The sequence below is a fragment of the Saccopteryx bilineata genome, chromosome 5, assembly GCF_036850765.1.
Source record: "Saccopteryx bilineata isolate mSacBil1 chromosome 5, mSacBil1_pri_phased_curated, whole genome shotgun sequence".
NCBI lineage: Eukaryota > Metazoa > Chordata > Mammalia > Chiroptera > Emballonuridae > Saccopteryx > Saccopteryx bilineata.
The window spans coordinates 264,995,412-265,023,355 of NC_089494.1; the positions used below are offsets into that span (position 1 = coordinate 264,995,412).

General features: G+C 53.8%; 1 protein-coding gene across 3 annotated transcripts in view; it reads left to right on the top strand.

The window, feature by feature from the left end:
• Positions 1-27,944, top strand: part of ZFYVE28 (zinc finger FYVE-type containing 28) — a 77,727-nt gene that overhangs the window by 40,369 nt on the left and 9,414 nt on the right. Inside the window, exons 7-9 of one of the 3 annotated variants that reach the window (XM_066280857.1) lie at positions 5,843-5,944; positions 7,028-8,296; positions 10,808-12,713. The exons of 1 other annotated variant lie outside the window; for it this stretch is intronic. In XM_066280857.1, coding sequence (XP_066136954.1) covers positions 5,843-5,944; positions 7,028-8,296; positions 10,808-10,811 — 1,375 coding nt within the window. In that variant the 3' untranslated portion in view covers positions 10,812-12,713. Of the gene's footprint in view, positions 1-5,842; positions 5,945-7,027; positions 8,297-10,807; positions 12,714-27,944 lie in introns of those variants that run through there. One more of the 3 variants, XM_066280856.1, reaches the window with a different exon arrangement.

Below are 27,944 nucleotides of genomic sequence, written 5' to 3' on the forward strand. Positions count from 1 at the left end.
ACGTTGCTCTGTTGCAATTGGAGCCGTTCTAGTGCCTGAGGCCGAGGCCACAGAGCCGTCCTCAGCACCCGAGGCCAACTCTGCTCCAGTGGAGCCTTGGCTGCGGGAGGGGAAAAGAGAGACAGAGAGGAAGGAGAGGGGGAGGGGTGGAGAAGCAGATGGGCGCTTCTCCTGTGTGCCCTGGCCGGGAATTGAACCTGGGACTTCCACACGCGGGGCCAACGCTCTACGGCTGAGCCAACCGGCCAGGGCCAAGGCCAAATTAATTTTTGAAGAAAATGAGTGTTTTGGGTCATTTGTTTAAAAAAACAAAACAGTATGTAAAGCTGCTTTGGAGGTTCCTGTGAGCACAGGCGTGGTCCTGCCCTCCCCTCCCCCCCCCCACAGCATCTGTGCTCAGCCACTGGGCCCGACTAGCAGTGTCACCGCTCCAGTGGTTCAGGGCGGGTTTCCTTTGGGACAGCACATGGAGCAGTGTGGGCACTGACGCTGCCCCTGCAGAGCTGCCCAGGGGCACCCACTTGCCCACCATAAATGCCCCTCAGGCCCGCTGTGGACCAGACAGCACCCTGGCTTTCGGGGATGTGAGGGGCTCACACCGTCTCAGGGGAGTTTATCCTAAATTCGTGGGGACACGAGACACGCTCAGGAGGCACACCATTTCAAAATAAAAGCGAGGTGTCCAAAGAGCTGATAGTGTTCTTTCTCTCTCTCTCTCTCTCTCTTTCTTTCTTTTTTTTTTTATTAAATTTATTTTTTTATTTTTTACAGAGACAGAGAGTGAGTCAGAGAGAGGGATAGACAGGGACAGACAGACAGGAACAGAGAGATGAGAAGCATCAATCATTAGTTTTTCATTGCGCATTGCAACACCTTAGTTGTTCATTGATTGCTTTCTCATATGTGCCTTGACCGCGGGCCTTCTGCAGGTCGAGTAACCCCTTGCTGGAGCCAGCGACCTTGGGTTCAAGTTGGTGGGCTTTTGCTCAAACCAGATGAGCCTGCGCGCTCAATCTGGTGTCCTCGGGGTCTCGAACCTGGGTCCTCTACATCCCAGTCCGACGCTCTATCCACTGTGCCACCGCCTGGTCAGGCTCTTTCTTTCTTTTTGAGAGGAAGGAAGAGAGAGAGAGAGAGAAAGAGAGAGAGAAAGACAGGAACATCAAGTTGTTCCTGTATGTACCCTGACTGGGGGACTGAACTGGCAACTCCCGTGCTCTGGAATGAGGCTCCAATCAACCGCGCTATCTGGCCCGGGCTTAATTTTTTTATTGATTTTTAGAGAGGTAGAGAGAGGAAGAGAGAAAGAAGGGCGGAGGAAGGGAGAGAGAGGGGAGGGGGAAGGGAAGCATTCATCTGTTGTTCTACTCAGCCGTGCACTCATTGGTTATGCCCTGACCAGGGATCAAACCCACAACCTTGTTTCGGGGTGATGCTCTTAATTGACTGAGCCGACCAGCCAGGGCCAAGGATTTTCATACTTGGGTCTGTAGCACTTGTTTGTTCAGCTCTTTATAATCTCCTTGTCACCATTGCCATTGGCCAAATCCGGTGGCCACACGACAGTGGCCTGGGGCCTCTCTGTTCTGACTAAGCCGGCTTCCCAGGGGCCACTTTTCCCTGACCAGCATCACCTAACCGTCTCGGCCACCCTGCTGACGTCTGAACTTTTGCTTCTTCTCTGTCCCTTCTATCCGGGCCAGTGGCTCCCAAAGCCCTGGTCCTGGGAGGGTGGTGGGGTCCCTAAAAACAGCCCTGGGTGAGCTGGAGGGGGCCTGCAGCAGAGCTGAGGTGCCTCGAGGACCTGAGGGAGGGTTAGGGTTGCAGCAGAGGGGGGTCCGGGTTTTCAAGCTGCGAACGGAGAACAGGTGACTGCAGGGCTGCGAGGAGGTGGCCGCAGGAGCTCAGGCCAGAGCTCAGAGCAGCACGCTGGTCCCTTCCAGCGTGGGGGCCGTGGCCAGCCGAGAAAGCCTCCTCTATGACTCTGCCTCTGGACGTGCCAACGCTGCCCAGGGTGGGCCTCCGACCTTGCAGCCAGGCTGTAATAAAAACTCTCTGTCCTCTCAGAAGGAGCCCCCCCCCCAGGCGGGGACACTCACCAGGTCCCTGCAGGACCCACAGCCTGGCTCTCTGCCGACGGCTTCCTGTCTTGTCCCTCATTGTCCACAGTGGCCACTCTGGACTCGGCAGACAGGCCGAGACCGCTGCTGCCCAGATGTGGCCCAAGACTCAATCCTGTATTTACCCAGCAATCACATATCGAGTGCCTGCTGTCCCTGACCCTGTTCTGTCCCCAGGCCTGCCTGTGAGGGAAGCATACAGGTGAGTAAGACAGCAGTTGCCCTGGAGTGTTCTAGATGCTAGGGTGGGGTAGGGGGCTCAGTGCAGGGACCTTCTGAGGTAGATGAGACCAAGCACCTCAGGACCTCCAGCAAAACTCCTGAAGGAGGGACGGGAGCCCAGCAATCAACAAACTGTGGATTGGGAGAACTTTGGGCAAAGGGGTTGCCGCATGTGCAAAGGGGCTGAGGCAGCGGCTCAGCTGAGGCTGTAGTGAGCATGGGGTGATTCACAGGCACTTCTGTGAGGATAAAGACCCCTACTGATATTTCTGAAACTGTACCCTTGCAGGATCCTGTCTTCGAGAGGTGGGTGTCCTAGGACCTCCAGGTGGGACCCAGGGACCTCTCAGAGCAGAGGGGGGAGAGGTAGGGGAGCCAGGAGGGGTGGAAGGAGCTGGCTACGGTTCTTTCTCCCCCCTCCACCTCCAGGAACTCCAGCCCCTTCCTGCCTGGTAGTTAAATGTCAGAAGATGCTTGGTGCGTGCACTGTGTGCTAGGCCCCCACTCTGAGCCCGTGCAGGGGTAATGCTACCTCTGAGTAGTGTTTCTAGCCCATCAGAAGTGGCTGTTGGTTCTGCTTCTCTGGAGAACTCTGTGTGTGTGTGTGTGTGTGTGTGTGTGTGTGTGTGTGTGTGTGTGACAGAGAGTGAGAAAGATAAAGAGAGGGACAGACAGATAGGAACGGAGAGATGAGAAGCATCAATCATTAGTTTTTCTTTGCAACACCTTAGTTGTTCATTGATTGCTTTCTCATATGTGCCTTGACCGCGGGCCTTCAGCAGACTGAGTAACCCCTTGCTCAAGCCAGCGACCTTGGGCTAAAGCTGGTGAGCTTTTGCTCAAACCAGATGAGCCCGCACTCAAGCTGGTGAGCTCGGGGCCTTGAACCTGGGTCCTCCGCATCCCAGTCCGACGCTCTATCCACTGCGCCACTGCCTGGTCAGGCTGGAGAACTCTTGACTCATACAGGAGATAAACCTCCATGTTCTCAGACTTGGCCATGGATTCTGAGGTGTGACACCAAGAATAAGAGCAACACGTGAGGAAATAGATACTTGGACTTAATCAGCTTTAACAACTGTGCATCTAACAGACGCTGTCAGGAAAGCAAGAAGTCGAACCAAACATGGGACCCGTGCAGGGCGCCCTCCCACGGCTCCCCTGAGCCGCACCGGGACCTCCTCACTGCACCGGGGCTCCACCCCGGGACCCAGGAGAGCAGTCGGGGTCCCTTTCTTTTTGCACATGAAACCCAGTCTTGTTTTAAGGGCAATGTACTTCCATTCAGCCTTCTCTGTTGCCTCTCCTCACTGAACTGGACACATTCCTGCACTAGTGGGGTCTCAGTGATGGATGGAGACAGCGGACCCAATATTGGTGATAAGGTCCCGTTCGTTTGCAGAGCAGAGACCTGGTGCCCTGTTCGCGGGTGGACATTCCCTGGGCACCGGAGACATGCCAAGGCCTGAGCTGTCTGGTCCCAGGAGACAGGGAAGAGCCCCCCCACTCCCCCGGAGAAGGGTCCTCCCAGGATGGGTCCACTCTCGGAGAGATGGGTCTGGGCGTGGATGACGGCACACGGTTGACCTGGGCAGGGTTGTGCACACGGCGTGGTGAGATCACCACAGGGACTGACATGGCTTCGCCTGCCAAATCGGGGCACCGGGAGGTGGCATGTGAACAAAGTCAGGGTGGGACACTATGTGCCAATCCAAAGGAGGGATGCCTCTCAAGGCACAAGGATGCCTGGGAGAGAGAGAGGGTCGTCCTACCCAGGGCGGGGTTGACAGGAGGCTGCCTTCTTCTTTTTTTTTTTTTTTTTTTTTTTTGTATTTTTCTGAAGCTGGAAACGGGGAGAGACAGTCAGACAGACTCCCGCATGTGCCCGACCGGGATCCACCCGGCACGCCCACCAGGGGCGATGCTCTGCCCACCAGGGGGCGATGCTCTGCCCACCAGGGGGCGATGCTCTGCCCCTCCGGGGCGTCGCTCTGCTGAGACCAGAGCCACTCTAGCGCCTGGGGCAGAGGCCAAGGAGCCATCCCCAGTGCCCGGGCCATCTTTTGCTCCAATGGAGCCTCACTGCGGAAGGGGAAGAGAGAGACAGAGAGGAAGAAGAGGGGGAGGGGTGGAGAAGCAGATGGGCGCTTCTCCTGTGTGCCCCGGCTGGGAATCGAACCCGGGACTTCTGCACGCCAGGCCAATGCTCTACCACTGAGCCAACCAGCCAGGGCTACCTTCTGTCTTGAAGGAGGGTGGAACATGGGCTGCACTTCTGGGAGGGACAGGTGGGCCTGGGGGTCAGCCTGGGAAAGGCACACAGCGCCTTGTGGGCGGCGTTGTGGGGTTCAGGGGTAAGCCAGCAGGAAGGGGCCGGGACCAGATTGTTACCGCCTGGTGTGGGCCGGGGAGCCAGAAGAGAGGCTGTGGCCAGGGTGAGTTAGACTCAGGGCAGCACCTGAACTTCAGGGGGCGGGCAGGGGTTGGATAGAGGGTGATGAGACCAGAGGTCCGAGAGTCCTCCGGGAGGCAACACGGTAGTAGGGGGACAGCCTGGGGGACACAGTCGTGAAAAGTGTTCCCTGTCTGTGCAAAGTGTCCCCGAGATACTCATTCTTTTTTTTTTTTTGTATTTTTCTGAAGCTGGAAACGGGGAGAGACAGACAGACTCCCGCATGCACCCGACTGGGATTCACCCGGCACGCCCACCAGGGGTGACGCTCTGCTCACCAGGGGGCGATGCTCTGCCCCTTCCGGGCCAAGGAGCCATCCCCAGCGCCCAGGCCATCTTTGCTCCAATGGAGCCTTGGCTGCGGGAGGGGAAGAGAGAGACAGAGAGGAAGGAGGGGGGGTGGAGAAGTAAATGGGCGCTTCTCCTATGTGCCCTGGCCGGGAATCGAACCGGGGTCCCCCGCACGCCAGGCTGACGCTCTACCGCTGAGCCAACCGGCCAGGGCCGAGATACTCATTCTTGAACCCTGTGGGACCCAGACAGGGCCCAGCCGTGGGGGCTCAGGGGACCCACGTGGTCGAAGCACGAGGGGCAGGCCTTCTGTCCACAGCAGAGGCTGCCCTTTGCCCTGGTGGGACCGCGGCTCCGACTTCCATTTGCGTTGGGGTAGGTGGTTTCAGGTCTTGTCCTCACAAGCCTCTAACGGTGTCGAGCTGAAACACAAAGGCAGTTTTCCCGTATTCCAGGAGATGGATCTCAGTAGCCGCCTGGCGCTGACCCACCTGGTCACAGCAGGACAGGATCGGGCATGGGTTTATGGTTATTTTATGCTCTCTCGCATGACCGTAAGGGCGATCACAACACGATACGGTCTGGTCAACAGTTTTCATCGCTCTCCTCTAACCTTATTCAAGATTCGATCACAGAGGTCAAGCCCACCAGCGCCCGCCTGAGCTGAGTGGGAGACCGCAGCGGAGGTGTGGTCTGGGTCCACCCAGGCAGCCTCGGGGCCTGAGGCCAGACTCGCCGTTTTGTGTCTTGAATGCAGCGGCCTCGTGGTCTACGCCGACGGACCCCTGAACTTGGACCGCAAGGTGGAAGACATGTCCGAGCTGTTCCGGCCCTTCCACACGTTGCTGCGGAAAATAAGGTGGGGGAGGGGGAGGGGGAGGGAGGGGCGGGGCGCTGAGGTGGGTGTTTTCCCCCAGCCCTCTCTCCTGTAGGGTTGGGGGGCAGTCACTGGTCCTCTCCTGCACTGGCCAGTGGTGCTGGAGCGTTGGCCTGGGTCTGAGTTGCGGGTTTGTGATGTGGGAGCCCCTTCTGTACCTGTCTTTTCCCCTCGGGACCAGCTGTTTGTTCCTGGCCGGGAACATGGAGACCTGCAGACCTGGCTGGAGGCCCCGGGCTGATCATCTGTGGTTTCTCGTGGCCCTGTGAGGACAGGGATGGGGTCCTGTTTTATAGGACAGGCTGTGAAGTGCGTGTCAGGGTGTATGGAGAGTCACAGGCTGGGGGGGCGGGCGGGGGGCTCTGGGAGGTGCCTTCTGCCGTGTGCTGCTTTTGTGACAGTACTGAGTGTTCAGTGTGGGACTCGGAGCCCATGCTGGCCTGCGCTTCTCCCGGCACGGAGCCGCCGCTCATGCCATTCCACCTTCTGGTCTCTGCTTCAATGCCCCTTCTTCCAGGAAGTCTCCCCAGAGCATTTCCTTTGTAGCAGTTGTCTGTGCTTCAGTCATCACTCCCTCGTATAAATATTTATTTTCTGCCCCTTCCAACGCAACCCCTCCCCAGGGCAGGGGCCACGCTGGTCGGTCTTCCCGTGTGTGCCCAGTGCCTGGCACACAGACAGACAGCGTTCAGTAATAACTGTCGAACAAAAGGATGAAAGTCTATATGGAAGCCAACACATGTTTTTTCACTCTTGAATGTTTTCATTAGGAGCGCATTGTTAATTAATTAATTGTATTGTTAATGCAGTTATGACATCCTTGAGGACCAGTGATTTCTTGTTTTCGGCAAGAGGTTTCAGAACCTCGTTGTTCAGAGGGGCACGGCCCCTGCGGGAGCCCGGGCCTCGCTCTGCAGTGGAGGAAACGGTGTGTGCGGTTGCATTGCAAGCGATGATGCTGCATTGCTTCCCCCCCTTAGTGCAGACAATGCGGCACCGCATCCACTCGGCAGACGCGGGTGGGGCCGTTGGGACCTTCACTTGCTTCTGTCTTGACCCTCGCAGGGATTTGCTGCAGACCCTGAGCGAGGACGAGCTGCACACGCTGGAACGGAACCTCTGCATCTCCCAGGACGTGGAGTTCCCCATCCGGGCAGATATGCCCGTGCTGCCCGCCCTCGTGCCCGCCTTCCCCGCCACACCCCTCCCCACCGAGGAGCTGCTCTCGGCCAAGGCCAAGAACCCGGAGGCGGAGCTGGCCTGCTCCATGCAGTACGACGACCAGGAGCTGGAGCAGCTCAACCGCATGGTGCACCGGGCTGGGGACGAGATGTCGTCCCTGCTGTCCCCGCCCAGCGCCTGCCAGTCCCCCGCGCGCAGGCCGGGTGCCGAGAGCAGTCCCCGGGGCGAGGCCGCCCCCGGCGGCAGGCTGCCGCGGCCCAGCAGCAACGAGGAGGAGGAGGGGAGGGTGTTCTTCATGGATGACGTGGAGGGGGCAGCAGACGCCTCGGACAGCCCGTCTCGGTGGATGGGCAGCGCCCGTGCTGACCCCCAGGAGAGAGGGCAGGGCGGGGAGAGAGATGTCGGCATCCCCGCCACCTCGGAGGAAGAGGGAGACTTGATCAACAACAACAACAACGTCCAGGACCGGGACAACAAGATGTGGGCGGTGGGCCCCAACTCCTGCAGCTGCCTGGACTCCCAGCCGCACCTGGACAGCTGGGAGGGGACGGCGGACGGTGCCGAGACGGCCGAGATGATCGCCCACCGGACGGGCGGCATGAAGCTCTCAGCCACGGTCATCTTCAATCCCAAGTCAGCCACCTCCCTGGCCTGTGCCGTCTCTGCCTCGGAAGCCTCGGAAGCCCCGGCCGAGGGGACCGAGGGCGGCTCCCACAAACTCAGCACCGCGGCCACCCGCTGCCTCCTCAACTCCTGCGTGTGCTGCGGGGCCTGTGAGGGCAGCAGGGAGGACGCGGCCGAGAGCCTGCAGGACAAGTGCAACCCGGGTGGCGTCATCAGCGCCTCCTCCATCGGCTCGTCCAAGGCCGGTGCCAAGGGGGGTGCTGAGAGACTGGAGGAGGCCCGGCCTGCCCTGGAGGCCCCGCCTGGGGGCTCCCCGGCCCCCCTGCCCTCAGAAGACACCCCCAATAGGCAGGAGCCCAAAGCCCCTGCTTCCAACAAGTGCCTGGCGCTGACCTCAGGGCCCCCAGCGGACGCGGCAGACAAGCCTCAGGGAGGTGGCGGGGGCAGTCAGCAAGAGGAGCAGGAGCAGCAAGGTGACAGGCCGCCCTCCGAGGCCAGGGAGGGGAGCCAGCGCCCGCTGGGCCCCAGGTAAGAGCTTCTGGCCACTGGGTTCATCCTGTCTGACTGTGCACTTGGGCTGTGTCATGCTGGCTGAGTCTCAGTGTCGATGGGCAGCGTGGGGCGTCAGGGTTGCAGGCAGTTGAACAGTGTATATTGTTAGGCCCTCCTGGGCCCAGTGGCTGCATTCAGCTGAGAAATGTCCCCTATGGGGCCCCTCACGTTACAGGTGACAGCACAGTGCGGAGCCCTTGGGCCATCCTCTTTTGCCTCCGTGGCCTATGGTGGCCCTGGAGTGATCTGCGTGTGGGTGGGCTGGGCAGTGGTGAGTGGGCGTGGCTGCCTCTGAGCCTGACCACCTGGCACCCAGCTGACCCTGCGGCCACTCGGCTCCCATGGGCCGCAATGAGCTTCACAGACCCCCGGCATTGGACGTGGAGCTCCTGGGGGCTACCTTGGATCCTGAGACCACCCTCGGGCAGAGTCTCCGGTCGTGCTTTGGGGCACAGCTCTCTCCTCCCCTCCCCCCCTTCCCTGGGCACTGCTGTCCTCTCCCCCCCCAGAGGCCTTGACCAGGAACGGTGAGACCCTGGCACCTGTCCATCCCCTTGCTCCCGACACTGATGTATCCTGAACAAAGTGGTTGCAGCCCGTGCCAACCACGTGCCTGCTCCATCCTTGACCCTGTGCAGAGGAGGTGCAGGGTGCCACCTTGGTGGTTCTCGCGGCTGAGCCTGGGTGGGTCCCAGGTGACCGGTGTATCTCACCATTGGTGGTCCTCTCCCCGGGACCCTGCCTTGCTCCCACCCTAGGCCTTGGCTGTGTCCAACGGGGCGGGGCGGGGGCGTGGGAAGGGGAAGGGAGGGCGCTCACCCTGGCGGACAAGGCCCCCCCGCTGGGCGCCGTGGGAGCTGGGCACAGAGGGGCGGTCAGAGGTGTGGGACTAGAAGAGGGGTCTCTGGGTGCGGGGCTGCAGAGCCTCTGCCTCTTCCGGGCCTCATCTCTCAGCACGTGTCACGTGTACGAGGAGCCGGCCAGGCGCCGGTGGGGGTCGGGGCCGTTCCTACTCTCTCCTCCAATGCAGAGCTCCCCCGTTTGCAGCCTGGGCAATCCAGCCCGCCTGCCTGGCGGCGGCCGCCTATTCTGTATGGGGTCCGGTCCTGCAGTCACTCCTCCCTCCCCCTCCCCCAGCCCCCGGCCCCCATCAATCTACTTTCTGGCTCCTTGGATTGGGCTCTTCTGGATGTCTCATAGAAACAGAATTTTATACAACATGTGACCTTCTGTGTCTGGCTTCTTAGTGAGCGTTGTGCTTTTCACGGCGCCCCCACAGTGTGGCCGCCACCCGCACGTCTTTCCTCTCCGTGGCCGAACCGCCCTCCACTGTGAGGCCGGAGCACGTCTTGTTCGTCCGTCCGTCCGTCTGTTGAGGCGGGCGTGTGTGCTGTTCCCACTTTGGGGCCGTGATGAGTGGCGCTGCTGGGAATGTTGTACATATTTCTGTGCGGCCGTGTTTCCGTTCCTTCTGCGTTTACGTCCATCCAGGAGTGGAATCGCTGGGTCCCGTGGTCTTAGGTTTTTGAGGCGTTCTCACCTGTGTCTCACAGCGGCTGCCGTCTGTATTCCCGTCGTTCGTTAGGAAGGTTCATTTGTCCCCATCCTCACCGACGCCTGTAACCCCGTGAGGTTTTTTTTTTTAAAGTTTGGTTTAGGTCCATCCCACACACCTGCTGGAACTCCCTTGAAATCACTCTGTCTCTGCTGTCAGGCCCCCCAGGTTCCCCCCACAGCAGGGTGCACCTGTTCCCTTCAGCACTGGACGTGCGGACGTGGCCTTGGCCCCGGACTTTGTTTACAATTACGGGAAGTATGTGCGTGGGTCCCTGCCAGGTCTGCAGAATAAGACGTTACCGGAGGACTCTGTCCCTCCATCTCATTCTCCCTCTTCGCTGAGGTTAACAGCTTTAAAATGTTTATAGTTTCTCCTTCAGTTTTAAGAAACAGAAGCAACGATGTGCACACACCCCCACGCACAGTGGTCCCCCCTCCTGGTCTTTGGCAATGGCCCTCATCCTGGACACGCTCTTCTCCATCTTGCTTTCCTGACTTCATCTGGAAGCCTCCCCTGCTAGTTTCTAAAGATCTCCCCACTGTCGCCTTTGGCCGTGGTGGGATCCCACGGTGTGGCTGGAGCAGCGTGCGCTCAGACCAGCTGCTGGCCTTGGGGTCGTTCCAGACTTTGCTCCTACAAAGGGTGCCGCGTGGAGCGGCTTCATGCAGCTATCACGCCTGTGTCTGATCAGGCCACTGGTGAGATGCAAGCCCAGCTTCCTGAGCCACGTCCAGTGTGGGACGAATTTTTGTCCACAACCTACTGGACAGCTTTCTTCCTCTGGGCCTCCCGACTCAGTGGCCGAGTCCATTGGTAAGTGCATTGTTTTTCTGCAAGGCTGATAAGAAAACATCACAAATTCTACGACGCAATCATGGATCTTAGTTTTTGACCTGCACCCACTTTTTTTTTTTTTGCTGTTTGTTCAGGTGACAGCCAGTGGACACTGCTCTGTCTGGAACCCCTTGCTGCTTTCCTGATGTGTCCGGCACAGGACACTGGTTGTTCAGGTGATGCCATCAGCTTCCCGGGCCTCATCGGTGGAGCACAGACACTGAATTCGAGCTGAGGATAGAGAAGAGGAGTCCACTGTGGCCTCGAAAGACGTCCTCCAGGATGTCCAGAAGGTGCAGAGCGTCTGAAGAAGGAAGGACGTGGCAGGTGGCCCGGTCACTAGGACAGACCTGTGTTCGGGTCAGCACCTTGGACAGAGGTGCCGGGACCCGCGCTGCGCTAGGCAGTTGGGAATCAGGTCAGCAGGTGGCGCTGTCCCACGTAGGGCACACAGGAGAGCGTTGCTCATTCACATCCCAGACTGGTTCCTGGGAGGCTCAGGGGGGACCCACCTAGGAAAAGACGGGGCGCCCTACCTCACAGAGTCTGGCGGATTGCTGGGACGAAGGTGGAAAAGCAGCATTGATAACACAGGCACAGAAGACCAGCCACAGGCAGAAAGTGCACCAGAAATCAAACAGCCAGGTTCCTAGAGTCTGGTTGGTGCTGTTAGGCAATGTGTGTGGAGGCTTCACCGTGACAACAGCCAGTCTCCTGTGCGGTGCAGATGGTCCCCCCCGCGTCCCACTTGGCAGATGGAGAGACAGAGACCGGAAACGCTGATGTGTGCCTTAGCTCTGAGCGCCTGCAGCGTGAGCCCGCCGGCCCCGTGATGTGCTCACTTACCGTTCTCACGTGACGAGCTGTTGTCCTGACTTGACCCGGAGGCCCAGCCGTGCAGCGGGTGTGCAGCCTGGAGGAGGGCAGAGCGGGCCACACCCTGCACTCACGAGCCCCCGTCCTGTGCCTGAGCCAGACAGGACCAGCCACACGCAGGCCTGTGCGCCACACTTTCAGACGGCGCCCTGGTACCCCGAAGGAGTTGTACGGGGCTGTGACGGGGCCGCTTGCCCTGAGGACAGCTGGAGCTTGCTTCCCAGTTAGGCAGAACGGAGCCCTCGGGTGGAGGGGCCGGGTACCCGGAGGAGGGGCCCGTCCTCTGCAGCACTTCCCTGGGCCTGACCTTCAACCCACTGCCCACAGCCTGTTCCACCAGCGCCCCTGCTCAGGGACCTGGGCAGAACAGTCAGAACCAAGGATTCTCAGCTTTTCTCTACTGCCTTCATCCTTATCTTTTCAGGGCTCACAGATTAGCCTTTTGGGGGGAAAGTTAGCACTTTTTTTTTGGTATTTTTCCAAAGTGAGAAGCGGGGGGGGGGTGAGGGAGGCAGTCAGACAGACTCCCGCATGCACCCGACCGGGATCCACCCAGCATGCCCACTAGGGGGCGATGCTCTGCCCATCTGGGGCGTCACTGTGTTGCAAGCACAGCCATTCTAGCACCTGAGGCAGAGGCCATGGAGCCATCCTCAGTGCCCAGGCCAACTCTGCTCCAATGGAGCCTTGGCTGCAGGAGGGGAAGAGAGAGACAGAGAGGAAGGAGAGGGGGAAGGGTGGAGAAGCAGATGGGTGCTTCTCCTCAGTGCCCTGACCAGGAATCGAACCCTGGACTTCCACACACCAGGCCGACGCTTTACCGCTGAGCCAGCCAGCCAGGGCAAAAGTTAGCACTTTTTAAAAGCTTGTTCCTGTGTAGACTCACCTCATTATCCTGAACCTTCCATACTCGAAGCCAGCTGAATGGATTGCATCTAGAAAATGGAAATCTGTCTGTCTCCGGTGTGTCTGTCCTTTTCCTGGATCTTTTACTAACGTGTGTCTCCAAACTTCTGCCCCCTTGAAAACATAACACTGACTTTTTTTTTTTCCTAATTATAACCTGGTCCCCATTCCTTGTGGAAACTTACAAAAAACATAAACGAGAGTGAATGAAGGAAATAAAACCAGCCCAAATCCTATGAGAAGTCTTATTATTTTCTTCACTGAATATCATTTTCTGGTCGCTTCTCCACGAAGCTCTTTGGGAACACGACCGTCAGCGAGGGTTGCTCTCTCGTCAGGACGTAGGCTGATTTGTTCAGGACTTCCCTCTCTCCACGGTGACCGAGCCTGTGGTCACGCACCTCGCGGCTCTACATTTTGGATCATTTCCTCAGAATCGATGCTTTCAGGGATAGAACGACCCCAGCAAAGCTCTGGTGTCTCCAGCCAACACCCGGCCACCCACTGTCAGGGCTTCCTCGGGGGGCCTGTCCCCTGGCTGTGACCGCTCACCCGCCCTCTGGTTTTCCCGGCTGGAGAGCAGGCTGGTGGCTTGTGCTTCCCTGACTTCTGGTGCCCTGAGCCTCTCCTGCTGCCCCAGAGACACCATCTAGCTCTCTGCCCTCGGGTCCCCCCGGCTGACCTGCAGGTGTCGTCCCTGAGGCAGGAGATAACACTCCTCATCTGCTCCCAGCCGGGCCCGTTGCTTTCTGTCTTTCCATCCACTGGGCACCACCCCCACGCCATCCCACTGCCCTGCGGGTTCAGAGATGACCTCATCTCGAGGCCAGGCCATCTTGTCTTCTGAGACCGTCTCCGGCCATCAGAGAGGAGGCTGTGGGGCTGATGGCCATCCTGGCATGCGGGCAGGGTGACCCCCAGCTCTGACTTGGGGGGGGGGGCCTCCCCGATTGTCATTTTGGACAGAATGGCAGGAATCTGGAAGGGCTATCCTTGGCACATACTTCTGAGCTTCTGTCCTAAATGGTGACATGTGCTCTGGCCATGTCTTCCTTCTAGAACATGCTGGAGGCAGAGAGTTGACTTTGGGGACAGCTCCTCTAGGGAACTGCTGGCATTCGGTATGTCCTCTCCTGTTCGGGGAGCCCTGTGAGTGCAGTGTGAGGGTGGTCCCAGGGGCGCACGTGGACTGGAGGCTCCGCCTGGGCCCATTCATCAACCTCCCTGAGCCTGTTTTGTCATCTGCAAAAAGGCCTCGGCCCTGGCCGGTTGGCTCAGCGGTAGAGCATCGGCCTGGCATGTGGGGGACCCGGGTTCGATTCCCGGCCAGGGCACGCAGGAGAAGCACCCATTTGCTTCTCCACCCCCAGCCCCTCCTTCCTCTCTGTCTCTCTCTTCCCCTCCCACAGCCAAGGCTCCATTGGAGCAAAGATGGCCCGGGCGCTGGGGATGGCTCCTTGGCCTCTGCCCCAGGTGCTAGAGTGGCTCTGGTCGCAGCAGAGCGACGCCCCGGAGGGACAGAGCATCGCCCCCTGGTGGGCAGAGCGTCGCCCCTGGTGGGCGTGCCGGGTGGATCCCGGTCGGGCGCATGCTGGAGTCTGTCTGTCTCTCCCCGTTTCCAGCTTCAGAAAAATACAAAAAGAAAAAAAAAAAAAAAAAGGCCTCAAGTCCCCAACTCCCACAGCGCCTGGAAGAGGAGCTCAGTGCCCACGTGTGTCACTCCTTATCTCACCTCTTGTCTTACTCACCCTTATTACTTGTCCTCATTACTCACGATTGCTGTTTGACAGTTACTCAGCTACTGTTACTCGCTGTCATTACCACCATTGCTCAGGACCGTTACTCACTGTTACTACCACCATTGCTCAGGACCGTTACTCACTGTTACTACCACCATTGCTCAGGACCGTTACTCACTGTTACTACCACTATCATTCAGGATCGTTACTCACTGTTACTACCACCATTATTCAAGGTTGTCATTCGCTGCGTCCCTTGCCATCTTGCCTTCTCAGTCTTGACTTTACTTCCAAGGGCAGGGCTGGGTTCTTGCCCAAGCCCCTTGCTCATACCCGCCATGCAGCCTGGCTATGTACAGCAACTTATGTCAGTATCACCGAGACTCCACAAGGCAGTGATAACCCCAGGGGGCCCAGTGGAGGACCCACACACAGTAGGCACTGGGAGGGAGGGGACCTGAGAGTGTGCTGACCTCCCCAGCAGGGTCTTGCCAGTGTCTGAAGTCTTTCTGATTAATTCACAGCTGTGTGTTGAGCTAGATAGAGCACGCCTAGCCTGGCCAGGGCAGTGGTGGCTGCCAGGTGACCACTGAGCTCTGGCACCCGGGACAGCTCCATTTGGGCCCTGCTCCTGCTGGGCTAGCTACCCCTCTCCCCCCAACCCCCCCCCCCCGCTCCGTGGTCCCACCTGGCTGGGCTTTCAAGGCTCCTTGTTCCAGATCCAGGTTCTCCCTGCAGCCTGACTGCCCCACCCCTCACCCTGCTGTCTGCCTTCAACACAGCCCACCACACCACCTGACCATCCCTGTCTCCCTCCCTCCAGTGTCCTAAGCTGCGGAGTGCTGGTGGGCCATGGGTCAGCTCCTGCAGTGAGAGCAATTGAGAGGCAGCCTCCCTCCCAGGTGGTGACATTCCTGAGACCTGGACGGGTTGGAGGCAGTCAGCCAGAGGTGGCAGGGCCAGCAGGGTGGCAAGGTGGCAGCCAGAGCGGTGGGCACAAGGGGCACAGAAGAGTAGGCCAAGGGTTGGGAGCCTGGACAGCTTTGCAGGGCGGGGGTGGACATGACGGCACTTTTCCGAGAGGAGGGCAAAGCGTCAAGACACAGTAACACCTGAGCACTGCAGTGGTGCAGTTCAGTATGTTAATACGGTTTTAAATAAGTCGTTACAGGCCCTGGCCGGTTGGCTCACCGGTAGAGTGTTGGCCTGGCGTGCAGGAGTCCCAGGTTCAATTCCCAGCCAGGGCACACAGGAGAGGCGCCCATCTGCTTCTCCACCCCTCCCCTTCTCCTTCCTCTCTGTCTCTCTCTTCCCCTCCCGCAGCCAAGGCTCCACTGGAGCAAAGTTTGCCCGGGCGCTGAGGATGGCTCTGTGGCCTCTGCCTCAGGCGCTAGAATGGCTCTGATTGCTGCCCCAAGATGGGCAGAGCATCGCCCCCTGGTGGGCATGCCGGGTGGATCCCGGTCGGGCGCATGCGGGACTGCCTCCCCGCTTCTCACTTCAAGAAAAAAAAAGTTGTCACACAACATGCCACAGCAGCGGAGAGTCCCAGTTCCTTCAGACCCTCATTGGCACTTGGTGAAGTCGCTTTTTCTGCCCTTCGCCATGGTAACGGCCTGACTGGTGCCCTGTCGGGCTTCACCATCTTCCCCCTGCGCTCATTGGCCACTTGCCTGTGCTCTTGGGTGAAGCATCTGTGCAGACCTTGTGCTTGTTTCCTTATTGAGTTCTGAGAGGCCTTGTTCCAGACACGAGTCCTTTCTCAGACACATACCGTCTGTGGCTTGCCCTCTCCTTCTCAGAATGTCTTTGGAGAGCAGAAGTTCTGAATTGTGATGAAGCCAAATTTATCAACTTCTTTTTTTCTTTTGAGGATGGTGATTTTGGTATCATATCTAAGAATTATTTTTATAACCCAGAGTCACAAAAAATTTTTTCCCCTTCCTGTTTTCTTCCAGAACTTTTATACTTTTCAGGGTTAACATGTAGTTCTATGATCCATTTCTAGTTAATTTTTCTCTATGGTGCAAGGTGTGGATCAGGGTTGAATTTTGTTTTGTGTAAGAAGAGACAATTGCCTGAACAGGTGGTGGCGCCATGGTTAGAGCATCGGCCTGGGAGGCTGAGGACCCAGGTTCGAAACCCTGAGGTTATCAGCTCGAGCGTAGGATTCTACACAGGACCCAGTGGTCACTGGCTTGAGCCCAAAAGGCCGCTGGCTTGAAGCCTAAGGTGGCTGACTTGAGCAAGGGGTCACTGGCTCATCTGGAGCCCCCCAGTCAAGGCACATATGAGAAAGTAATCAATGAACAACTAAGGTGCTGCAACTATAAGTTGATGCTTCTCATCTTTCTCCCTTTCTGTCTGTCTGTCCCTGTCTGCTCCCATCCCCTCTCTCTCTTGCTAAAAAAAAAGAAGAAAAAAAAAAAAGAAAAAGGGAAGACAATTATTTTATCACTATTTGTTGAAAAAGGCTATTTATTCTTCCTCCACTGGATTGCCTTTGCACCTTTATCCAAAACCATTTGGGTTTATTTTGGGGCTCTCTAGTCTGTTCCACTGATTTTTCTGACCGTAGCTTTATAATGAGCCTTAAAGTGGGGCCTTATGTGCAAATATCAAGTGTTACTCTTCTTTTTCAAAGTTGTTTTGGCTATTCTAGGACCTGTGTGTTACATATGAATTTTAGAACCCGATTTTCTATTTTTTTCATTTCTTTTTTTAAACCGGCTAGGAGTTTTATTGGCACTATGTTGAATCTGTACATCAATTTGGGGAGAATTAGAACTTAATGCCATAGAGATGCCTGACCAGGCGGTGGCGCAGTGGATAGAGTGTTGGACTGGGATGTGGAGGACCCAGGTTCAAGACCCCGAGGTCGCCAGCTTGAGCACGGGCTCATCTGGTTTGAGCAAAAGCTCACCAGCTTGAACCAAGGTCGCTGGCTCCAGCAAGGGGTTACTCGGTCTGCTGAAGGCCCGCGGTCAGGGCACATATGAGAAAGCAATCAATGAACAACTAAGGTGTCGCAATGAAAAACTAATGATTGATGCTTCTCATCTCTCCGTTCCTGTCTGTCTGTCCCTGTCTATCCCTCTCTCTGACTCACTCTCTGTCTCTGTAAAAAAAGAAAAAAAAAATAACAGAGCCTTACAATTCATGAACACATGAATATACCTCCCCTTTTAGTTAGGTCTTTAATTATCCTTGGTCAAGTTATTCAGTTTATATTTGTAGAGGTCTTACCCATCTTTGGTCATATTTATCTATGAATTTTACATTTTTTTCAATGCTATTGTAATTGGTACCGTTTGGTAATTTAAATTTCCGATTGTTTATTGCTAGTATATAGAACGATCATTTATTTTTATATTGATCTTATTTCCTGCAATCTAGCTAAATTCACTTTATTAGTTATGGTAGTTTTTTTTGTTGTTGTTGAAGATTTCCTTACATCAGTGAACGAACATATCATCTGTGAAGAAAGCCAGTTTTACTTCTTTCTAATTGGATGTCCTTTACTTCTTTGTCTTGATTTTTTGCACTGGCGAGGACTTCCAGGACAATATTGAATAGAAGCACTGACACAGGGTGTTTTTGCCTCGTTCCTGATCTCAGAGGGAAAAGCACTCAGTCGCTACCACGATGTGTGATGTTGGTGGCGGTTGGATTTTCACAGACACCTTTCTCAGGTTCAGGAAGGTCTCTCCTCTTCCTAGTTTGGTGAGTTATTTATCAAGAACAGATGTTAAGCCTGGCCTGTGGTGACGCAGTGGATAAAGCATCGACCTGGAAATGCTGAGGTCGCCGGTTCAAAACCCTGGGCTTGCCTGGTCAAGGCACATATGGGAGTTGATGCTTCCAGCTCCTCCCCCCCTTCTCTCTCTCTGTTTCTCCTCTCTCTCTTTCCCTCTGTCTCTCTCTCTCCTCTCTAAAATGAATAAATTAAAAAAAAAAAAACCTAGACATTTAAAAAAAAATTAAAAAAAAAAAAAAAGAACAGATGTTAAATTCCCTCAAATACTTTTTTCTGTACATTTTGGGATAATGAGACTTTTTTTTTTCGTTTTAGTCTAGTCATGTGACCCGTTTCATTGATTGATAGTCAGATGTTGAGCCAGCCTTGCGTCCCTGGGATGACCCAGGTCATCTCTCTTTGGAAACCGTCGGCTTCGACTTGCTAACACTCTGTTAAGCGTGTTGCGGTTGACTGTGAGAACGTTGGGTGGCCTGTCTTTCTCAGGTGTGCTGATCAGAGAGCGGAACGCTGAGGTCCTAGAGTGTGTTGGGAATATTGCCATTTCTTCAGGGTTTGTGTAGAATTGGTATGACCGTATATCTGCCTAAAACGTTAGGTAGGATTATCCAGTGAAGCCGTCTGAGCCTGGAGTTCTCTCTGTGAGAAGGTTTTTTTCTGCAGTATCGGTGGATTCACTAGCCATAGGTCTGTTCTGTTACCCACTTCTAACTCAGTGAGTGGAGGACTTTGTTTGCACGGTCCTCACTCCCTGGCCACCCTCCAGACTCCCCTCACCTGCTGGGCCAGGGGTGTGCCTCTGCTCAGAACTCAGGGCTCTCTGCTTGTCTCCACCACTGCCCCATGGCTGGTTTCCCTCAGCCCAGCCTGCGCCCCAGTTTCTAGATGCTGTCTGCACTCTCCTTATTTGTTCCTCGGATCGCCACGTCCTCCCTCTCTGCCATGACGCCCCCTTTACACCATAATACGGTCCTACCACCACTGCCTGTGCTGAAGCCCATGGAAACCTTAGATTATGGCCTCCTGGAATCCATGCCTGTGTCTCCATTGTCATCCCTGCTCCATAGATTTGGAAACAGGCTCAGAACCCCAGGCTGAGATGACCCCTCCCACCTGTCTATCCCCTGTTTTGGGAGCCTCCTGCAGGACCTCTGGGCCTCCCCCCCCACAGAGTCACCCTCCAGGCTCATGTCCCCAGACCAAGACCCTTAGGCTCCAGGATGTGACTTAGGGTCCTTAGTTGGGGAAACACAATCATCCTACATCAAGTGGTTATGAGGGGTACCCAGGCCTGGAAGGCACCTGGCCTCAGAGGACATCCTGGGGGTGAGAGAGGAGACCATCGGGGCTCATGTCCAGTCTCTCACATGCTTGATTCTCTTCCCCCAATCCCTGTCCCACCGCTGACCACCCCTCAGCCCGCTATGGACACAAAAATGCTGGTGGCCATCCAGCCCAGTGTCCCAGGCATGACTCAGCTGGCTGCCTCTGGGAGGGTCCACATCCCCAGCCCAGTCATCATGTGTGAGCCACGGATACTCATAGCTGCGGGGGCCACCCTGCTGGGGTGGCTTCAAGGGAAGGAGGCAAGCTGAGTCCAGGCCACAGCGCTGTCTCCATCACCTCACAGGCTCCCGAGCAGGGCCACACACCTCTGGTCTTCCCTATCCACTTCCCACTCAAGTCCCTGCCTTGGGGCATCAGAGGACCCCACAGCCAGGGGGGGAAGCGGGGCTTTGAGCTGGAGTGGAGTGTGTTCGATAAGCAGTGATCGTCCTCGGAAGGCCAGGAGGGCAGTGGAGGGGCAGGCACCTACGGGCTGGCAGCAGCTCCGGGGCCATCTTCCTCCACCCCGTGGGACCGGGACACTTCTTGTCTGTATGGCCACTTCCCTGAAAGCAGAGCATTTCCTCACGTTCTCACTGAGGCAAAAACAAGAGAATGTGGTTTAAATTGCTGAGTGGGGTGCAGCGGGGGGCGGAGGGGACCAGGACGCTGTCCTCTGTCGAGTTCACCCGCTGCTTTGCGTCTCCAGCCATCCAGCCTTCTGTTCAGAGAGCTTTTTTAAAAGTGGCAACAGCTCAGAAAGCCTGCAAGATGTGACACAAAAATGGTAACACAAGTTCCTCTGCTCATGTGACAACTGCATCTATTTATAAAATGCATCTATGCACATGCTGTTGGCTTATCTGCATTTCCTAGTTCTCCTAGAGTGCGCACATATTGCGGCTGTGTTAGGGTTACATAATACCACACACCCGGGGGCCCTTTTCCAGAGCTGGGCTGTGTGCAGGACCCAGGTCCCAGCTGTGTCCCCAGAAGAACCGACCACAGCCCCAACCCCTCTCCACGGCTCTTCAGCTGAGAAGAGAGAGGTAGGAGCTGTGTCTGGCCTTCCGGGAGGAGTGGGGGGCACGTAGCGCTCAGGGTGAGGGCAGCAAGCCCCGCAGGAGGAGCCAGGGGCATTAGTGGCTGCTTTGGGAGCCATCAATCTCCACTTGGTTACTCTGTTACAACATCTGCACAATTGTGTTGGTCAGCTGTGCTGCGTAGCAAGTCACCACAGGACCCCCATTGTCTCACGGTTTCCTGGGTCAGATGCCATGTGACATGGTAGGGTTCTCTGCCTGGAGTCCCCAGGGGGAACTCTGGGTGTCAGCCAGACTAGGTTCCCATCTGGAGCCATCCGCCTCTCTGTCAGCTGCCCTCTGATCATGAAGCGACTGACACAGAGCCCACCACGGGTGGAACCTTGTTTGATTATTTCCTGGGTCCGTATCAGCCCTCCTGGTCCCAGCCATTCCTCCCGTTGTCAGTTGTTACCTCTGTGACCTGAGCCGTCTCCCACTGACACGGTGACTGCCTGAGGACGTGCTCCCTGGAGAGCAGGGCGTGTCCCCTCTCCCGCTCCTGGCCTGTGCTCCTCCCAGGGTGGCTGCCGTCCCTTGAACGCAGCACCAGGCATTGAAACCACAAACAAGAGACTGGAGAGCAAAGGAAGCAGGAGGTGCTGGTCTGTCCCAAAGAACTGAGCGCATCGGCTGCCTGGAGATGTTTGTGCCGATGCCCCGCGGGCATCCTGGGCAGCAGGGCATCCCGGGCAGCAGGGCATCCCGGGCAGCAGGGCGGTGCCTCGCACTTGTGTTAGAGTGCTGGGCTGCTGGGGCAGGGGAACCCCAGGAACCAACGGTCTCGGTTCGGACTCCTTGGTGAGGCATGGGGAGTCCTGGGCAGGACGGGTGGCCCTCGCCCCTCCACCCTCAGCCTCCCTTGCATGGCTCACTATCCCTCGCCTACATCTCACCTCTCTCACCGTAGACATGGACCCACCGGGCACCTCTCAGCTCTGCCTTGGTAACGTGTGTGGCTCCCCCACTAACTGAGCTTTTGGGGGGCACACACAGGGTCTGATTCATCCCTGGGACCCTCCTCCAAACCCCGCACTCAAGCCAGAGGAGCCCACGCTCAAGCCGGTGACCTCAGGGCTTGAACCTGGGACCTTAGTGTCCCAAGTCGACACTTTAAGTGCCACCACCTGTCAGGCCTGCGTTTGTTTTTTGTTTTGTTTTGTTTTAATTATTAAGGTCATCCTAATGGGTAGGAAATGATATTACATTGTCATTTTGACTTATTTGCATTTTCCCAGTGACTAATGATGTTGAGCATCTTTTCTTGTGTTTTGACAATTTATATATCTTCTCTGGGAAAATGTCTGTTCAAATCCACCACCCATTCTTCAGTTGGGTTATTTGTCTTTTTTACGGTTGAGTTATGAGTTGTTTCTAGGCCCTGGCCAGATAGCTCATTGAGTTGAAGCGTTGTCTCCATACACCGAGGTTGCAGGTTTGAACTCCGGCCAGGACAGATACAAGAATAACCAACGAATGCATGAATAAGTGGAACAACAAATCCACGTTTTTCTCTCTCTCTCTCCAAAAATCAATCAATCAATAAAAGAGTCCTAAACCTGGCCGGGTGGTTCAGTGGATAGAGCATTGCCCCTGGCACGCTGAGGACACGGGTTCGATCCCCGGTCAGGGCACGTACGAGAAGCAACCAGTGAGTGTACAGCTAAATGGAATAGCTAAGTGGGGCAATGAAGTTGATGATTCTCTCGCTCTCTTTCAAATCGGTGGAAAAACTAAATAAAAAGAGTCCTTTCTATATTCCAATTACTCCTACGCCCTTATCAGATACATGATTTGTAAGATTTTCTCCCATTCTGTGCGTTGTCTTTTGCTTTTCTTGATGGTGCCTTTTTTTTTTAACTTTTTTTTAACTTTTTATTTATTCATTTTAGAGGAAAGAGAGAGAGAGAGATTGAGAGAGAGAGAGAGAGATTGAGAGAGAGAGAGAGAGAGAGAGAGAGAAGGGGGGAGGTGCAGGAAGCTTCAACTCCCATACGCACCTTGACCAGGCAAGCCCAGGGTTTTGAACCGGCGACCTCAGCGTTTCCAGGTTGACGCTTTATCCACTGCGCCACCACAGGTCAGGCTTGATGGTGCCTTTTGAAGAACAGAAGTTTTTAATTTTGATGACGTGTCTGTTTTGTTTTGGGTTCCTGGGCATTTGGTGTCGTGTCTGAGAAACTGTTGCCTAATCCAAGGGCACAAAGACTTAAGTTTTCTTCCAAGAATTTTAGCTCTTGCATGTAGGTTTCTTTTTTTATTCATTTTGAGTCCATTTTTGTATGTGGTGTAAGGTAAGGGTCCAACTTCATTCCTTTGCCTGTGGTTACCCAGTTCTCCCAACACCATTTATTGAAAAGAGATACTTTTTTTTTTTTTGTATTTTTCTGAAGTGAGAAGTGGGGAGGCAGACTCCCACATGTGATCTACCTGGCATGCCCACCAGAGGGCGATGCTCTGCCCATCTGGGGTGTTGCTCCATTGCAACCAGAGTCATTCTAGTGCCTGAGGCAGAGGCCATGGAGCCGTCCTGAGCACCCGGGGCCAACTCTGCTCCAATGGAGCCTTGGCTGCAGGAGGGGAAGAAAGAGACAGAGAGAAAGGAGAGGGGGAAGGGTGGAGAAGCAGATGGGCGCTTCTCCTGTGTGCCCTGGGCGGGAATCGAACCCGGGACTTCCACATGCCGGGACGATGCTCTACCACTGAGCCAACCAGCCAGGGCCAGAGTATTCTCTTATTGAATGGTCTTGGCACCCTTGTTGGAAATCCAGTTGCCTGTAATGTATCAGTTCATTCTGGACTCCTGATTCTGTTCTGTTGTGGTGTCTATGCTGTGCCTGTGCCATGGTCTTGATTGCTGTAGTTTCCTATTAAGTTGCAAGTCAGAAGTGTGAGTTCTCCGACTTTGTTGTTTTCTTTTGCAAGAATATTTTGGCTGTTCTGGATCCTTGCATGTCCCTATGAATTTTGGGATGAGTTTGTCAATTTCTGCCTGGGAAAAGAAAAGGGTAGCTGATATCTTGATATGGATTGCACTAACCTTCTATACCAATTTGGGGAGTATTGTCATCTTAACAATATTGTCTTCCAGTTTATGAACACAGGATCCTCCTTCCATTGGTTTAGGAAATCTTCTTTATTTCAGCGATGTTTTGCGGTTTTCAGTGTGTAACTCTTGCACTTTTTTGTTAAATTTATTCCGAGTATTTTAACCTTTTTGAGACCATTGCACATAGGATTGTTTCTTAATTTCATTTTTAGTTTGTTTACTGCTACCATATCTTGATATAATTGATTTTTTTAAAACTAATAGCTTTATTGATATACAGGGTGGGTTTACAGTTGTTCACGTGGAAAATAACACAATTAGTAATAATATATAAGAATATAAAATAATATATAAGAATATATAAGAATAAACTCTGCCTCACATACGACTGTAAAACTACTTTTGCCCCATCCTGTACAGTATATATACCATAAATTTCACTCCAGTGGTGTTTAGCATGTATTCACTTGTTTTGTTTCGTTTTTGTTTTTTGGGAGAGGCAGGAAGAGAGAGAGAGAGCTACTCCTGTATGTGCCCTGTCCAGAGAATCAAACCGGCAACTCCGTGCTCTGGGATGGAGCTCCAGAGCTATCTGCCCAGAGCTTAACTTTTATTGATTTTTAGAGGAACAGAGAGCAAGGAAGAGAGAGGGGAGGGGGAAGGGAAGCATTTGTCGTTCCACTCAGTCGTGCATTTTTTGGTTGCTGCCTGTGTGTGCCCTGACTAGGGATCGAACCTTCAACCTTGTTGTTTCGGAGCAACACTCCTAACCGACGGACCTAACCAGCCAGGGCCAGCATGCGTTCACTCTTCACCTCCTGTATCAGTATTCTACGCCAAGCTGGTTCAGCCTCTTGGCAACACAGACCTCAGTTTCTCTTCCTCCATTCTCCCCTTGTCCTAACTCTTCTTTTTCCCACTTTTTGATTTTGGTAAAACAGATATAACATAAAATGTACTATTTATTAATTTTAAGTGTACAATTCAATGACATCATGCACATCCATAACACAGTGACCACCACTGCCACTCAGTATCCAGAACTCTTTCATCTTTGAAAACTGAAACACTGTCCCTCTTTAAATACCCTTCCCTGCGGACCACCATTCTACTTTTTGTCGATAGGGTTATGACCACTCTGAGTACCTCACATGAGTAGAGTCCTACAATATTTGTTCTTTGTGGACTGACTTATTTCACTCAGCCTGTTGTCCCCAAGGGTCATCCATGTTGTAACAGGTGTCAGAATTCTCTTCCTTTTTAAGGCTGAAGAAAATTCCATTGTCTGGAGGGACCACATTTTGTTTATTTATTCCTCTGTCGATGGGCACTTTGATTGCTCCCACCTTTTAAAAATAGATTGATTGATTTTAGACAGAGAGGAAGGGAGAGAGGCAGAGAGAAATAGCAGTTTGTTGTTCTACTTATTTATGCATTCATTGGTTCATTCTTGTATGTGCCCTGATTGGGGATCGAACTGCCACCTTGGCGTATCTGAACGACGCTCCAACCAACGGAGCTGCCCAGCCAGGGCTACTCCACCTATTGGTCCTGGAATCAGGTCGTTTTGTTCAACTTTATTTTGCTGCAACATTGAGTTGCCATGGAAAGTTAACTCTTGTTTATGTCGATTAGCCTACATAGTACAGTTGGTTCCGTTAACACATCGTTTCACTTAAACTTGCAGATCCTATTGACAAGGTTAAGTGAAGGTTTACTACTGGATGAGTACAGTATTTTTTTCCCCACAGTGTTGTTATTTCTTTAATTAGTTTATGTAGTTAATTAATTTTTTCAACCTCATCCTTGATGGTGCCTCTCAAACTTTAATGTCTATACAAATCACTTGGTCATTTTTTTTTATCTTTTATGCTTTATTATTATTATTTTTTAATAAATAAATTTTTATTTTAATGGGGTGGCATCAGTAAATCAGGGTACATACATTCAAAGAAAACATTTCCAGGTTATCTTGTCATTTAGTTCTGTTGCATACCCATCACCCGAAGAGAGATCGTCCTCCACCACCCTCCATCCAGTTGTCTCTGTACCCTCCCCTTCCCCCTCTCCCTCCTTCCCTCCCCCCACCCCCCGTAACCACCACACTACTGTCCATGCCTCTTAGTCTCGCTTTTATGTCCCACCAATGTATGGAATCCTGCAGTTCCTGTTTTTTTCTGATTTGCTTATTTCACCCCGCACAATGCTACCAAGACTCCACCATTCCGCTGTAAGTGATCTGATGTCATCACTTCTCCTAGCTGAATAGTATACCATGGTGTATATGTGCCCCATCTTCTTCATCCGGTCCTCTATTTTTTTTTACAGTGATTAAAAGCCTTTAAGCAAACTCTTGGCCAATACAGCAAGAATCCCTAAAAGAGTAGTGTCCTTAACATGTTCACCAAGTCCAAGTTGGCCCTATCACCATGCCAAATCCCTGAAAAATGCAACCCAACCACAGTTCAGTCTGTTAGGAGCTGTCACAGGGAGCAGGAGTCCAGGAAAGTTCCCCACAGGAAAAGTCTGCATGGCACTGGAATTGTTGTCACCATTCTATACTTTGCAGCTCATGTCCAAGTCCCAATGACCGCTGCTTCTAGCTGGTAATGATTCAGGTAGACTGGAAAAAGCCATTTGCAGCATGTGTGGATATGGAACTTCTGTTCTCCTCTGCCTGGAGAGTTGAGACCAGGTTGCTTTTCCCTGGAGCTCTGTGACTATGGCCTGGTAAAGAGAACCTTGGGATACACTAAGCTGGGTGGCAAAGGTAAATTCATAATACAAGTTGGCAAAAGGAGGAAAAAGAGCTCTAAATTAGGAGTAGGTCCCAGCCTGAAATATGAGTGGGGCATTGAGGTAGGAGGGATAAAGGAAACACTATATATTAAGCAAAGCAGCAGAAAATAGGACTATCAATACCCACAACAGAGATCTTTGAGGGAAGAATAAAAAACCTGACTATTCAGGCAAAACATAGTTAAGTGGCCCTTGTGCGAATGAGATCAGTTTACCTGCTTCTTGGAAGAAATACCCTAGGCTTGTCCACAGTGTCATAGATGGGGCCGATGGCCCTGGGCACCTTCAGCCTTCAGTGGCAAACCCCAGCTTCCTGGGCAAGGTTAGGTCATAGGTGGCTGGAGCAGGGCTGGAAGAGACTGAACCCTCCCTTAGAGGAGCGAGGGGGAAGCCCACCTTCCAGTGTCCCTGTTTCCTCACAGCAGAGGCGTGTAAGCCTGGCAGGCTTTAGCTCAATGACCTTCCTCTCCACTATTGAAGCAGGACCCAGATGGCATCCTATGAGACCCCTTTGGGGCATTGGAGCCTTTAAGGGTGTATCCTAAAAGCTGGTAGTTCCCCTGATCTCTATTGGGCTTTTTCTGCCTCTAGGTATCTTAAAAGCCATTCTCAGAAGATCTCGCTGAGGGGTTTGAGGATCCCCATCTGTCTATATAAATCTTTTCCATATATCTGGAGCTATTTGGAAAAAAGACAGAACAGTGTTATTAGCTAGATCTAATAAAAAAGGTAGTAGTTTGCAGGCAAAAAAGATTTGGTGTCTCCTGTTCATCAGCATTCAAAAGAAATGTAATTTTTTTTTTTAAAGTAAAAAGCATGATATGGTAGACCCGTCGGAGTCATTGGCCTGGTGTGCAGGATTCCTGGGTTCGATTCCTGGCCAGAGCACACAGGAGAAGCGCCCATCTACCTCTCCACCCCTCCCCCTCTCCTTCCTCTTTGTCTCTCTCCTCCCGCCCGCAGCCAAGGCTCCACCGGAGCAAAGCCACCCTGGGCACTAAGGATGGCCCCATGGCCTCCGCCCCAGTTGCTAGAATGGCTCCGGTTGTAACAGAGCAACACCCCAGATGGGCAGAGCATTCCCCCCGGTAGGCATGCCAGGTGGATCCCAGTCAGGCGCATGCAGGAGTCTGTCTGACTGTCTCCCCATCCCCATCCTCAGAAAAATACAAAAAAAAAATAAATACAAGAAAAAATACTAAAAAAAAGGGGGGGGGCATTCCCTTGTGCTAAAGCTCCAGGGAGCGTGGAGTGAGCTTGAGTATGTCCTATGAAACATGGAGCTCTATGTTGACATATAAGTCTTTGAAGAAGGAGGAACTGCTGAAATAGTTTATCAGCATTTGTCCCTAAGACAGCAGTCTTTATAGTGGGAACACCATATGTAAATATTTGCTGTCTGTCTATAGATTAAGGGGGGAATATGGCAAATGCTGAAAAGCCATGATCTTTGTGCCCCTCCCCTCCCCCAACCCCCTCCCTTTCCTCCCCCCACCCTGTAACCCCAACACTGTTGTTCATGTCTCTGAGTCTCATCTTTATGTCCCACCTATGTATGGAAACATATAGTTCTTAGTTTTTTCTGATTTACTTCTTTCACTCAGTATAATGTTATCAAGGCCCATCCATATTGTTGTAAAAGATCCTATGTCATCATTTCTTATGGCTGAGTAGTATTCCATAGTATATATATACCAA